Source organism: Nomascus leucogenys, chromosome 6, assembly GCF_006542625.1.
Source record: "Nomascus leucogenys isolate Asia chromosome 6, Asia_NLE_v1, whole genome shotgun sequence".
Lineage (NCBI taxonomy): Eukaryota > Metazoa > Chordata > Mammalia > Primates > Hylobatidae > Nomascus > Nomascus leucogenys.
Genome location: NC_044386.1, coordinates 91,643,331 through 91,658,336, shown reverse-complemented (window position 1 = coordinate 91,658,336; position 15,006 = coordinate 91,643,331). Strand labels below are relative to the sequence as shown.

Here is a 15,006-nt window from a genome sequence, read left to right as displayed (position 1 = left end):
AAACCCATCTTAAGGGGGCAGCCCTGTAGAAAAGGCCAGAAAAAAAATGCTCCCATTTGCCTTTCTAATCTGCTGAGGTCTAAGTGGAAATCTGCCCCAAGTTCCTAATGGCTCACCATATCCACTTTCTCCTCCTTCAGTCCTTCTCCCTCCTACACTCAGAAGGCTCCTTTTGCAAACAGATCTTATCATCTCACAGATCTGCTTAAAACCCTTTAAAGTGGCTCTCTATTGCTCTTAGGAAAAAGTTCAAAATCCAACTGAGACCCACAAGGCTACATATGACTTGATTCCTGCATACCTCACTAGCCACTCTGCCCCCATGCACCAGCCTCCAGGCACACTAACCTTGTATCCATTTCCCCAACACACCAAATTCTTGATTCAGTCTTCATATATGCTTTTCCCTCTGTCTGAAATAATCACTGTCCTTTTCATCACCTGATTGTTAAGGATTCAGTGTTCTTATTCTTGGGGACTCAATGCCTTCTTTGAGAAATTACTCAACCCTTTGGACTCATTTAGGGGCCCCTCATGATTTGCCTAATCCCCATGAGGGCAGGGAATGTGTCTGTCTTGTTGCCACTCTATCCCCAAGCTCATCAAAATGCCCCACCATAATAAGTAATTGTTCAATAAATATTTTTTGAATGAATGAGCGCTCAATGGATGTTGGAAAGGAGGAGAGTGCTGCTTCAGTGCTTCTTAGCAGGCTACGGTCCTGAGGCTGAACAAAGAGAGGGCTAAACTTGACCCTTTGGCTCAACCTAGACCTCTTCGCTGACCCATATATGCTGGCCCTTTTAGAGGAGCCAGATTTGGGGCACAATAACTCTTTAAGAGGCCCTAACTCAAAGCCCTAGAAGGGTTGACAGATCAAGATCCTTGAACAGGATTAGGAGGTCCCTGGAAACTCCCACCTATGGGGAGCCCTTAAACCAATCCCATCTTCTAAGGCTCAAATCAATCCATTCCCCAGCTTCAAACTTAGGGGAGGGAGATACGGAAAAGAGCTGGGGGCTCCTGAGGTTGGCTCCCAAGCCTTCTTTTACTCTTTTGCCTCCTCCCATTTGAAACTGAGTTGGGAAGGAATTGAGGCTGATCCTGGGAGACTCCATGAGTCTGAATCCAAAAAGGAAGGGGAAGTCTGGGTTAAAGATGATGATAAAGCTGCTTAGGGGGAGGTTTAACCCCAACAGGACTTGTGACTGGAGTGGGGAGGGGAGATGTGGGATTGTATGCACATGTGACTGGGTGTGGGTACATATGTTCTCTGGGCAGGATGCCAGGAGCAAATGAAAGGGAGCCAGAGCCTGGGACACTGGTCCCCAGGCACAAGAAGCCCCTCCCTCCAGAGGTGGGAGGCAGAGAGGGCTTCTCAGAATGCAGAGTCCTTGTTTAAAGGAGAGTGGCCTTAAGTTTGTCAACTTAGTGGGGTATTTCGAAGAAGAATAGTTGGGGGTTTCAGGAAACCCCCTGAGCCAGCCTCTTCCTCCTCAGGCTGTGCCTTCCTCACCTACTGCGCCCGGGACTCTGCTCTCAAGGCCCAGAGTGCACTGCACGAGCAGAAGACCCTGCCAGGGGTAAGTCCTCCAGGTTGGGGGGTGGGAATCACCTCAGGCTGGGGACAGTGCCCTGTGTGCATGCCAAAGCAGCGTGTGGGGGCTGGGTTGGGACCGAGAACTAGAAGCAGAGTCATCTTTCTAGGAGAGGGCTTCCTATACCCTGAACAGCAACAAATTCTTTGTTACATCCAATCTTCTGGCTCAAAAAAGGGGCTCAAGATCCTTGGGCCAGGCGTTCCACCCATCTTTTAGGAGAGGCATCAGTGTTGAGGGATAAGCTAGAATTTATTCACCTTGGCTAAAATTATGGCTTTGGGTGTCACTTGTCACTGGTGTGAGCAGGTATGCAGATACATGGGGTAGAGGTTCTGCTGGACTGGTAGCCCATTTTCTCTAGTCCTAAGGTCCTTGCTGGAACTTCCCTCTAGTCCTTTTCCTGTAATGGTTATTTTTGGTGCCTTGACTCACTAAGATTCTCTTCCCTCCACACTACAAACACTTGGCTAAAGTTAGGGGAGACCTGATTCTACAGGCAGCTAGGCTTGTAGGCACCAATGGTACCTGGTCTGGTCTTGGCTAATGGATAATCACTCAACAAAAGGCAAGGTGGGACCTACTGACCATATGGCAGAATGAAGGGGTGATCGTTAGTAATTAGCATGGGTGTACCAAGAGCAAGTCATACTATACAGCCTTGTTTTTTCTTGTCCAAGAAGTGGTGTGTCTAGAACAGAGCACTGTTTAAATGCCATTCACAGGCCAAACTTGGGGCTATGTCCAGTTCTAGGCCTCTCAAATTTAAGAGAGTCGTTTGCCTACAAGAAAGAGACGAGGATGAGGTAAAGACACAAGATATATTTGGAATAATAGTTTGGAGGAGTTGGGATAATTTAACTGGAGGAGATAAGGCTTAGAGGGACTTTAATAAGGAGGCATCATAAGCTAATAATTAAAAATACTGGTTTTTGAGGCCGAGTGTGGTGGCTCACGCCTGTAATCCTAGCACTTTGGGAGGACAAGGCGGGCAGATCACCTGAGGTCAGAAGTTCGAGACCAGCCTGGCCAAAATGGTGAAACCCCGCCTCTACTAAAAATACAAAAACTGGCTGGACATGGTGGCAGATGCCTGTAGTCCCAGCTACTTGGGAGGCTGAGGCAAGAGAATCGCTTGAACCTGGGAGGCAGAGTTGCAGTGAGACGAGATCATGCCACTGCACTCCAGCTTGGGCAACAAAGTGAGACTCAGTCTCAAAAAAAAAAAAAAAAAAAACCACTAGGTTTTGAGTCTCACAGACCTGGATTTGAATCCCAGCTCTGCCATTTATCAGTTCTGTGTCTCTGGGTATGTTACTTGGACTCCTGAGCTTCGGTTTATTTAGATATGAGGAGTGAATTATACTAACACCTAGCTCACTTGGCTGTAGTGAGGATTACTTGAGGCTTAGCAAGTGCCTGGCACAGAGTAAGATCTCAATAAGTACTACTGTTGGGGTTGGGGTAACTACCTTCAGATTCTAGAAGAGGGGTTTGGTTTTCTATGAGTGGTCCCAGAAGGCAAGATTCAGGTCAGTTAATATAATAAGAAATAGATGCTGATTTCAGCTCATATAAAGAAGTCACTTCTCTGCATTGGAGCTGCCAAGCAATGGAGCAAGCTTCTCCAAGAACTCATCAAGCTGTTAATGGGGTGACAGCTCCTAGAACCAATCACAGTAACTGAAGCACCTTGAGCCTCACTTTTGGGGACTAAGTGCCAAGTAACACCAATTTGTCACCATCACTGATCCTCTGTATGCAAGCTCCTGAGTCAGAGAGACCTGGGTGTGGATCCAGGCCCCACCACTCACTAGCTTTGTGACTTTGGGCAAGTCTTTACTGCTAAGCCTAAGTTTCCTCATCTGTAAAGTTAAACTAATAGAGTTGTTGTCATGGTTAAATGAGCTAAGTCATTAAGTGAACTAAAGTACTCAATGCTGTTCTTGGCAGAAAATAAGCACTCGATACGAGTTAGCTGGTGGTAGTAGTGATAGTAACAGTAATAGTAACAGCAGCATTAGTAGGAGTAGGAGTAGAACTCTTCATTCATCTAACCATAGGAGCAAATGACTTCTGCTGCTAGAACTGAGAGTCAATGAGACAAGCTGTAACATTCCATGTGGGAAACAGCATGGTAAAGGTGCAGACACAGAAGGAACAGGTGGGTGTGAAATGCGGCTGGCACTGTGGGGGAGGCCCACGTGAGCATGGAGGGAAGCTGGAGGGAAGATCTACAGAGGGCAGCAGTTGAAGATGAAGCTTTGAATGCCAGGCTTTACCCTGAAAGGAAATGGGAGGTCCCCCCCAAAAAATTAAGATAAACTTTAGGAGGAAAAAAATCTCTTCTCCACAAGACACAGGGCTCTGCCCAACTAATTTTTGTAATTTTAGTAGAGATGAGGTTTCACCATGTTGGCCAGGCTAGTCTTGAACTTCTGGCCTCAAGTGATCCACCCACCTTGGCTTCCCAAAATGCTGGGATTACAGGCATGAGCCACCGCGCCAGGCCTAAATAAGATATTGTTATTGGCATTCCCATTTTACAGGTGAGAAAACTAAGTCATAAGAATCAAGTGACTTGCCCAAGGTCATATAGTTAATAATGGGAAGATCTGGACTTTGGGCCCAGCTAATCTGGCCCTAGAACTCATTCACTTAACCACTGTACTGTGACCTGAGACAACCAGGTAGCAGACAGGGGTCTTAGGTTCTGGAGAGAATGGTGACTGGGGACATCTTCCCCCTCCCACTGTTTCATCTGCAGGTCTCCAACATGGCCTGGCTTCCTCTGATACTGTCAAGATTGGCTTTATTCACCCTCTCCAGCTTAACAAAGTGAAAATTAATATTTAATTATTCTCCTAAATGAAAATCAATGGCTGTGTTGTCCAGCCCCAGCAATGCCTGTGCCATCAATCTTTCCTCTGGGCCTGCCAGGGACAGCAGCAACTTTAGTCACCTGGTCTTAGGCCCACCAGCATGGAGGCAGGAGTGCCCAGCTCTCTGCTGCCACTGGGTCCTGAGCACAGCTGCCACCTGCTGGAGAAGCAGGGACAAGGCTTTAATCTGAATTCCTAATGGCATCAGGCAGGACTGTCACCATGGCACCAGAAAAGGCTAGGTCAGCCCCCAGAGAGAAAAGTCTGAAACCCCAGGGGGAATTTCATGGTTTGTTTTTTTTGTTTTTTTGTGTTTTTTTGAGACACAGCCTCATTCTGTCACCCAGGCTGGAGTGCAGTGGTGCCATCTCAGCTCACTGCAACCTCCACCTCCAGGGTTCAAGTGATTCTCCTGCCTCAGCCTCCGAAGTAGCTGGGATTACAGGCACCCGCCACCACGTCCAGCTAATTTTTTTGTATTTTTAGTAGAGATGGGGTTTCACCATGTTGGTCAGGCTGGTTTTGAACTTCTGACTTCAAGCGATCTGCCTGCCTCAGCCTCTCAAAGTGCTAGGATTACAGGCGTGAGCCACCACTCCTGGCCAAGAATTTCATGGATTCTGATGGACTAAGACCTTCTCTTGCTTGGCTCATCTCCATTTGTCCCCTGTCAATTTCTGTCCCCTATGAAAGCCCCTATTCGAGAACTCCTTCAAACCTCGGTTGGTCTGTCCCACCTGGCTCCCACCTCCTGCAGCCTCTTCCTGATGAAGCCAGAATTCCTTCTTTTAGCCTCACTTTATGCTCTAGAATCCACCTGAAGAGGGTGAGGCCTAGCCTCAGCCCCACTTCTGGGATGCAGAAGGTGCCTCCCTATTTGTTTATCTCCCTGTTCCTGACTTCCCTTCCTTTGGGAAGCCATCCCTTCAAACATTGTGAAGGAGGCAGATGTTACTAAGTAGGGGAGTGCATTTGCTTTTGCAAGTTGTGCCCTGCACAAAACAGCTTGGGTGGAGAGGGCAGATGGGGGCAAAAATCTAGCCATGCTCTATTGACCAAGTCATGCACATTATTTCAAGGCTTTGTCAGCCCAGAGAAAGGGCACATTTTTTCTCATTCATCCCAGGGTTGGGGAGTGCCTTTTTATAATTTACAGAAAGGCACTGTATGTGCTAGCAACCACTTCATGAATGAGTCTGAGTCTTTTCCCTCAAGATGCTTCTTAAAAATGAGCCTCATTGGCCGGGCGCGGTGGCTCACACCTGTAATCCCAGCACTTTGGGAGGCTGAGGCGGGCGGATCACGAGGTCAGGAGATTGAGACCATCCTGGCTAACACGGTGAAATCCCATCTCTACTAAAAATACAAAAAATTAGCAGGGCGTGGTGGCAGGCACCTGTAGTCCCAGCTACTCGGGAGGCTGAGGCAGGAGAATGGCGTGAACCTGGGAGGCGGAGCTTGCAGTGAGCCGAGATCGTGTCGCTGCACTCTAGCCTGGGTGACAGAGCGAGACTCCGTCTCAAAAAAAAAAAAAAAAAGAAAAAGCCTCATTGCATCTCACTCAGGCATACATCTGGGCAAGTAAAAGAGAGACCAGAATTGGTGAGGGAGTCCCAGAGTCAAACCATAAAGGAAAAGGCCAGGTGCGGTGGTTCACACCTGTAATCCCAGTACTTTGCAAGGCCAAGGCGGGTGGATCACTTGAGGTCAGGAGTTTGAGACCAGCCTGGCCAACATGGTGAAACCCCGTCTCTACTAAAAATACAAAAATACAAAATAAAAATAAATAAATAAAGGAATAAAGAAAAGAATAAAAAGAAATGGGGAGGGAGTAGATGCTTTGCAGAGGAGATATTATCTGAGCTGAATCATGATCATATTTTATCATATTTGAGGATCTAGAAACCTAAAAGACAAGAAATTCTGGGGACAGTGTGAACAATGGCAGGGAAGGTGTCTAGCAAAGATGGCTAAGGCTCCCTCTAGAGAATCGTGCATGTTGGGCAGCAGTGGAAGCAAGACTCACAAGTTTTGACAGCCAGTCTTAGAATCTTGGGCTTTAACAGGAGGCTTGCAATGGGGGAACAGAGGTGGATTTTAAGCAGAGAAGAGTAAGAGACTAGTTTCAAAAGATTACTCTGGGCCAGGCATAGTGGCTCATGCCTGTAATCCCAGCACTTTGGGAGGCTGAGGCTGGAGGATCACTGAGCCCAGAAGTTTGAGACCAGCCTGGACAACACAGTGAGACCCCGTCTCTACAAAAGTTTTTTAAAAATCAGCCGGGTGTGGTGGTGTGCACCTGTAGTCCCAGCTACTTGGGAGGCTGAGGTGGGAGGGTTGCTTGAGCCCTGGAGGTTGAGGCTGTCTCAAAAAAAAAAAAGAGAGCTTACTCTGGCTATGGTGTGAAGAAGGTTGGGTTGGAAAGGAAGCAACACTGGAGGCTGGATGACCCTTTAGTGCAGTGTTGCTTGAGTGCAGATGAATGATGATGCTGGCCTAGAGCTGGAGATAGGCCAGGAAAGGAGAGAAGAGGTTAGACTTCAGAGCTGTTTAGGATATCCACATAGATTCTAGAACCAATGGGACTTGACAGTGGGTTGAATTAGAGGAGAGGGGTGAGGTAAAACAAAGTACTAAAAATTATGAAATTTGTTTTTTTTCTGTCCCACTCTGCCCTGTACCTCCTGACACCTTTCCCAGACCTACCAGTGTTCCCTTCCTCGAGAAGGTTCTGATAAACTCTTCCCATGGAATGGGGAGTGCTGAGGGTATGAGTGCTAAGTGAAAAGAATAGTTGGCATCAGGGCAGAAGAATCTGAAAAGGGCGATGCTGAGCCCAAAGGGAGGAAATTTTAGACAAGTCAGGGCAGAGAGTTAGGTAGGGTCTTGCTCTCCCTTCTGCTCACTGGCGCAGAAGGTCCAGGGCCCTGTGCGTGTCTGTGCGGCCTCTGACCTTCCCCACTCCGTTGCCTGGAATAGGTTGTTCTCTCTGACATTCTATCCCTTGAATTCCCTCCAGGGCTGGGCTCTGAAGCAGACATGGGCCTGGACTCCACCTGGGAAATTCTTAAGGGAACAGGTGCTCAGCCAGGGCAATAGCTCACCTGAAGTCCCAGGACAAGTTTTTGGCCCGGGAGGCAATGTCCTCTTTTCCTCAAGGGGGACTCCTGATTACCTCATCCCACTGCCATGTCCCTCCTCTGCCCATGGCAGGAACAAGATATATATAATAGGTTGCCCAGGAAGCTCATGGGGGCAGCTCTCTTTCTCCTCCAGCCACACATAACATACCTAAATCCCAGGTGTCCTCCACCACTGCTCTGTGGAGACTGAAGGCTCAGAGCCCTGCTCTCCCCAACTCTGTTCTTATTCTCTTGGGTTCCTCCCCTGGGGACTTCCTTGTACTCCCAAACTCCCAAACTCCCACCTTCCCCAACTCCCAAGCTATGAACCTGAGACTCAGCCAATATGCCCTCTTCTTCCCAGGTCCACATATCCAATAGAACTATAGTCCAGTTAATTCTTCCTACACATCTGTTAAATCTGTGCATTTCCTTCTACCCAGGTCACACTCACCTCTCACCTGTGCCACTGATCTTCTTGCCTCTAATCACTCCTTTTCCAGTCCTTTCTCCACATAGTGACAGCTTATGGGATCCTTCATAAGACAAAACTAACTAGAAGATTCCTCTACTTAAAACCCTTTCCTGGCTGGGCATAGCGGCTCACACCTGTAATCCCAGCACTTTGAAAGGATGAAGTCCAAGGATCGCTTGAGCCCAGGAGTTCGAGACCATCCTGGGCAATATAGTGAGACCCAGTCTCTACAAAAAATTTAAAAATTAGCTGGGCATGGTGGCATGTACCTGTATTCCTAGCTATTTGGGAGGCTAAAGTAGAATAATAGCTTAGACCAAGATTTGGAGTTTGCAGTAAGCTATGATGGCGCCACTGTACTCCAGCCTGGGCAGCAGAGTAAGACCACAGGTCAGGAGTTTGAGACCAGTCTGGCCAACATGGTGAAACCCTGTCTCTACTAAAAATACAAAAATTAGCTGGGCGTGGTGGCAGGTGTCTGTAATCCCAGCTACTCAGGAGGCAGAGGCAGGAGAATTGCTTGAACCTGGGAGGCGGAGATTGCAGTGCGCTGAGATCACGCCACTGCACTCCAACCTGGGTGATAGAGTAAGACTCAGTCTCCAAAATAAATAAATAAATAAAAATTAAAAAAAAACATTTAAAAATCCTTCCCTTCCCTGGATCCTCATTGCCTTTGAAATACAACAAAGTCCAAGTCAAAATTCCTTGATGTGGTTTTCACAGCCTTCCCTAATCTGGCCGTTGCCTACCTCTCAGTTTCATATCTTTGACAACGATAACAACAACAACAACAAAAAACGGCCAGGCGCGGTGGCTCACGCCTGTAATCCCAGCACTTTGGGAGGCCGAGGTGGGTGGATCACCTGAGGTCGGGAGTTCAAGACCAACCTGACCAACATGAAGAAACCCCGTCGTTACTAAAAATACAAAATTAGCCAGGCATGGTGGCGCATGCCTGTAATCCCAGCTACCTGGGAGGCTGAGGCAGGAGACTTGCTTGAATTGGGAGGCAGAGGTTTCGGTGAGGCGAGATTATGCCATTCCACTCCAGCCTGGGCAACAAGAGCGAAACTCTGTCTCAAAAAACAAACAAAAAAACAATAACTTTTTATATCTGAGGTATCTACTGAGATCTAGCAATTATCATTTTCATCACAAGGCTGCAAGGTAAGATCATGATTCCCCCTTCACTAGTGTGGATATTGAGGCTCAGAGACCTTAGAGAAGCAAGTGTCTAGCCAGGATTGAAATCCACATCTATCTGCTAGGAAGCAATTTGCTCAACCCTGGCTACTCCCATGCCATGTGCTCACCAGAAACTTTGCTCCTTCAGGCTTGCAGCTCTCTGTCGGTACCCTAGCCATTCAGCATGCTCAGCCACCACTCCTACCTCTCCTATTATGTCTACATGGCCAATGACCCCAGTACTTCAAGGCTCAGGTCAAACACTGCCTCTTACTATGCAGCTTTCCTGAGTCAACCTCTTCAGCTGGAGTCTGCCCCTTCTACAGCTCTTGACCTTGCACTCCCCCGAGGCCCTGGTCCCTCTGTGCCTCACTATTTGTGTTCATGCCTTAAGAATGGAGTTGAGCAGCACTCCAGTGCAAAAATCATGGGCTTCAGCCTCAGACAGACCTGGGGATAAATCCCAGCTCAACCACTTACCCACCATGGGATCTTAGACAAGTGACTTCACCTCCCTCAGCCTCGGCTTTCTCATCTATGATATGGGCACACTTATATTCCCTTGCAGAGTGGTTGGAAGGATTTAGAGACAATGTATGTAAAGTGTCCCAGGAAGGGCTTGGCACAGAGTGGGCTCTCAGAAAATGGTGACATTATCTTTCCCTCTGTGAGCCTATGAAGAGAGGATCCCCAAACAGATCATCACTGTCTCCCATGAAAGGCTGCCTGGGGCTCATCATAGAGTTCAGGAAATGCTGGCAGCATGCCTGGGTGGTGGAAGGCCTAGGTCAGGTCCAGGGGGGAACACGTGTGTACCACCTGATGCCCACTCTCTGTTGAAGGGTGGTGAAGTGGGTGGGAGGAGAGAAGGGGGTGTCCCCCAGAGCACCATCTCCCAGGAAACCCAGCCAGGGAGGCAGCTGCCATGGAAACTGCTGCTGTCACGTGTGCTCGTCACTTTAGGCTCCAGAGAGAAATTCTCAGGATCTATTTAAGCACTAATGAAATAATGATGGTCTTGCTCACCCTCACTGCCCCCCACCCCAGGCTTCTACTCTTCTGGCCTTCTTCCCTACCAGGCTCCTCCCTGCCTCTCCTGCACCTGCTTCCTGACCCTTCATCTTCTCATTTCCTTCCCCTCTCCACCAGTAACTCTCTTTCCTTGTCCCTTTCTAGGACTGTCTTTCTCTCACATCATTTCTGTCTGCCAGTGTTTCTTCATCTCTCCCTGTGTCTCTGCTCTCCATGGCTCTGTCTCTTGGTCTCTCCTCCACAATCACAGGTGGCCATGCCCAGGGACGGGTCCCGTCCTCCTGGTCCCTGGTCCAGGCCAGTCCAGACCTGTCAAGCTCGCCCTGCTCTGCTTGGATTGATCTGTCATCCCCTCTAGACTGCAACCTGAGTCCTGTCGGTGTCTCGGCCCCCACCCACAGCCTGGTACACTGCAGGTGCTCCACCACCAGCGGGTGGGTGTGTCAGAGCCCTGGGTGGGAGGGGGGAGTTGCACTGGTTCAGGCTTGGCCTGTTCTCCTTTCCTTTTTTTTTTTTTAGTAAGCCCTCCCTGCCCCTCCCACCCCCAAATTTGATCCAAAGGAAATTGCTCAACTGTGACTGCCAGGGCGTTACCATGGTTACTGGGTAGCACTTGTGGCTATGGTAACAGGAAGCTGCCTGTTGTCTCGGCAACGAGCATATTGGTAAGGGATGGAGTGGTCCCTGATTGGTGCAGAAGCAGAGCATTTCCTGAGGGGAGGGGGTCAGATCATCACCTTCTCAGGCCAGATGGGCATCAGTACCCCTTCCTCCATGAACGGGAAGGCCGCTGTTTTTTCCTCCCGGCACTCAGCTCCCTGCCCCCCAACAATAATTCCTCACCTCCCACGCACCCAGCTCTTGGCAGTTTACAAAGACCTTTTGCGTCCCCATTACCTCATGTGATCCCCACAACACCCCTGAGAGGAAGGTGAGATGGGGATTCAATCATGAATTCACTCAGGGTGGTTGGGGGATGGGAATGTGGGGGGGATATATTGAAATCACCTAGGAGCGTTTTCAAATTATACAATACCCCAACTTAAGAGCCTTGTCCGGTTCCTGGGTGATTTTTACCTACACCTCATCAGGAACCCCTGAATTAAAAGATGAAGTTGGTGGGAGCGGGGAAGGGATGGAAGGAGAAGTCAAGCTGCTTTCCAGGCTTATAGCTTGGGCGACTGGGAGGATCAGGTTGGGGCAAAAAAAAAAAAAAATGAGCTCTTGTTTGAGTGTGTTGAGTGAAGGCGCCCGTGGGACTTTCTAGTGGGGATATCCAGCAGGCAGCTGGTAACATGGCTCTGAAGCTCAGAGGAGAATGCAGGCTGGAGACACAGAGCTCTAAGTCATCCCTGTGTGGAGAGGAGCTGAGGCTGTGAGTGTGGATGAGACTATCCAAGAAAAGTAGGAAGAGCCAGACAAAAAGGGCTGAGAATGGCACCTTGGAAAACTCCAGCATCCTCAGGGAAGGGGACCCTAGGGAGGGGATGGAGCAGGTGAGTGTGGAGACTCTAGTGATACAGCAGCTTGGGAAATGTTTTCCTCATTTGAAAAATTGAATCTGGCTGGGCGCAGTGGCTCATGCCTGTAATCCCAGCACTTTGGGAGGCTGAGGCAGGCGAATCACTTGAGGTCAGGAGTTCGAGACTAACTTAGCCAACATGGAGAAACCCTGTCTCTACTAAAAATACAAAAATCAGCCGGGCCTGGTGGCACATGCCTGTAATTTCAGCTACACAGGAGAAAAAGAAAAATTGAATCTGAGAAAGGGTGGCTTACTTAAAGTCATACAACCATTAAATGACAAGAGTTGAGGGCAGATAGCACTGAGTCTGATTCCCAGACTCTTTCATCTAAATGACACATAGCATGATATTCTCCATTTTAGACATAAAACACAAATCTGCAGTATCAATTCTACCCTCCTTCCCAATCCTCTCATGCAAAGCCTTTAAGTAAGTCCAGAAGCCAAAGGGACAGGCCTCACATCGCCCCTGCCCAGAGCCCCAGGCAGAAAAGTCTCTTTAGCTGCTTCATTCCACCTTGTGCTTGCCACTAAGTTCCTGTCACCCATCCCTGCCAGTTTCAGCACCTTCTAAATTCCTGGGTTTAAGGAAGGAATCTTGGAGAAAATCTGTAATCCTAGTTTGGAAGTGGTGGAGTGCGGAGTTCAAAGGAGCTAGGGCTCAGATCCTGAGGCGTCCACGGGTCGAGAAGCTGGGGGATCCAGGACCAGGCAGTCACGCTGAATGGGTGTGTTGGTCCGATGTCTTTCAGATGAATCGTCCGATCCAAGTGAAGCCAGCTGCCAGTGAGGGCCGAGGAGGTAACTTCCCTGTGTGACCAACCTCAGGCTGCGACCCGTGTAAGGGAGGGCGGGCCCACACCTGGAGTCAGTCCTACCCATGACCTAGTATGAGAGCCTCCCTGGGTCAAGGGGACAGGTGGGGCTCTGAGTTGCTGAGCCCCATAAATAGCTCAGCCTTCCCTGCTCAGATTGAGCAGGGCTGGGGTTCTGGGGAGCCCAGACCCAGAAGAGGCAAGAAGGGCCTAAACAGATGCCAGTGATAGAGAAAGGAGGTTCTTGTCACTTACCCTTGGAGAGAGATCATTCCTGTTTTGCCACATGGAACTTTCAGGGTTTCGTTGTTGTTGCTATTGTTTTTTTTTTTTCTTTTTAAAAATTATTTGGCTATTGTTTTTAAGAATCAGGTGGGAGTTGTTCTCCTTCTCTATATCCTTCTGATATCAGAGAACACAGTCTGTTTTGGATTGAGGCCATTCCTTCATTGTAATTGCCTGGTTGCTCATGGTAAAAGATAAGGCTGGTACAACAGACTTTATGAGCCATAGTAAATCTTCTATGCTGAGGACCATGGAAAGCTCTGATAGCTACACTGTTTCCTGGTAGAGAAAAACCAGAGCTCCTTAAGAACAGGAGGTGGGCAGGGCACGGTGGCTCATACCTGTAATCCCAGCACTTTGGGAGGCTGAGGTGGGTGGATCATTTGAGGCCAAGATTTCGAGACCAGCCTGGGCAAATGGTGAAACCTCGTCTCTGCTACAAATAGGAAAATTAGCCGGGTGTGGTAGTGGTTGCCTGTAATCCCAGCTACTCGGGAGGCTAAGACAGGGAGGCTGAGGCAGGAGAATTGCTTAAACCTGGGAGGCGGAGGTTGTAGTGAGCCGAGATCATGCCACTGCACTCCAGCCTGGGCAACAGAGCATGACTCTGTATCAAAACAAAAACAAAAACAAAAACCACATAGGACGGGTAGAGAGCCTGTGCTTTCTTCCAGCCAGCTGGGTTCTGGCCAGCTTCCATGCTGTAAAGGCAAGGCTGGCTTCTGGTGTCAGTTCTTGGTGTTTTTCTCACCCTTGGATCTTAGATCCTTCCAGTGTATCAGCCTATAGCCCTCCCTGATGTCTGCTGACTCTTTATCTTGGGTAAGACTCTTTTCCTGTCTTACCCAAGATCAGCCATGGCTTTGCTAGCTGAAAGAAGCTGCCCGAGTTCAGGAACAGAATGGGACCCAATTGATATAAACATGTATTGAGTCCTACTAATTCTGTACCCCTCTCAGACTTCATGCTCAGTCTGAGAACCCACACACAGAGTTCTGGTGACTTTGTGTTTCCATTGTGAAGTTCGTTGCTCCAAGAAATACTTCCATTATCCTTTTAGATTCTCTGACCTCTGGTCTCTGATTCTTAATTTCTGGTCAAGATGTTATCACCTCCACCTTGTCTTGGAGAGATATTTCCAAGTTTCCTCCTCCATCCACACACACATTCTCCTTTCCCTTTTTATTCTTTCCAGTCAGGTTTTTGAGATGTTCCAGGCTGCATGCAAAACTTCAGGTTCATGTAACCCAAGAATTTCTGCCTCTTGGGAAACTCTTTTATGCATCAAGGCCATTGTTGGCCATCTACTAAGCCCTGCCCACAACCATGAGCCAGTCCCACAGCTGAGAAGCCAACTAAGAGTATGTGAGTGAGCTGTGAAGCAGACAGGTTCAACCACACAACCAACATCTTCTGAGCAACTTACTCCACAGCAGGAATACAGATGTGAGCAAAGCAGGCCTGGTACCTGGCCTCATGAAGCACAGATGCTATGAGAGGATATGGACAAGTAAACAAGGGAACACAATTCAGTGTGATCACTGCTTTCAAGGGGAAGTCCAGGGGAATCGTGGGGACACAAACAAGGGGCACCTAACCCAGTCTGGGAGGTCAAAGTGGGTTCCCAGAGGAGTAATATTTAAGCTGAGACCTCAAGGATGAATAGGAAGTAGTCAGAGAAAAAAGGAGAGAGGGAGCAAGCATGTTGGGCAGAGAAAGAGCATGTCCGCAGGCCCCAGAGCTCAGAAGAACGTGGTGCAATTTGGAGTCTTGTTCAGGAACAAAGTCCACAATGCTAGGGCACTCCTGCTGTATGGAGTCCACTACATCTTTTCAGTGTTTGGGCAGCCGCACAAAGGAGGCCTCCATGCTGATAGTGCTTTTGCTTGGCCTGGTCGATGTGTTCTGGTGGTCTGGGCTCTAAGCAGTGACATCAGCTTGAGTTGTAGAATTTTCTTTCCACATTTTTGTATAAACTTTGCAGGTGTCACGTCATTGACAAATTCCGTACATATGGCATTTCCACCTATACACCTGTTCAAAAGAGCAGGAAAAGCAAATCTAGCTGAAAAAGAGGTTTGCCT

The 15,006-nt window shown here is 48.5% G+C and overlaps 1 protein-coding gene across 10 annotated transcripts in view; it reads left to right on the top strand.

Moving 5' to 3' along the window:
• The window catches only part of CELF6 (CUGBP Elav-like family member 6), a 34,991-nt gene that overhangs the window by 2,740 nt on the left and 17,245 nt on the right, over positions 1-15,006 (top strand). For 9 of the 10 annotated variants that reach the window (XM_003267176.2, XM_030814708.1, XM_012507481.2 and 6 more), the window contains exons 2-3: positions 1,501-1,583; positions 12,575-12,623. In XM_003267176.2, the coding sequence (XP_003267224.1) occupies positions 1,501-1,583; positions 12,575-12,623 (132 nt within the window). Of the gene's footprint in view, positions 1-1,500; positions 1,584-11,053; positions 11,229-12,574; positions 12,624-15,006 lie in introns of those variants that run through there. The other variant, XM_003267178.2, reaches the window with a different exon arrangement.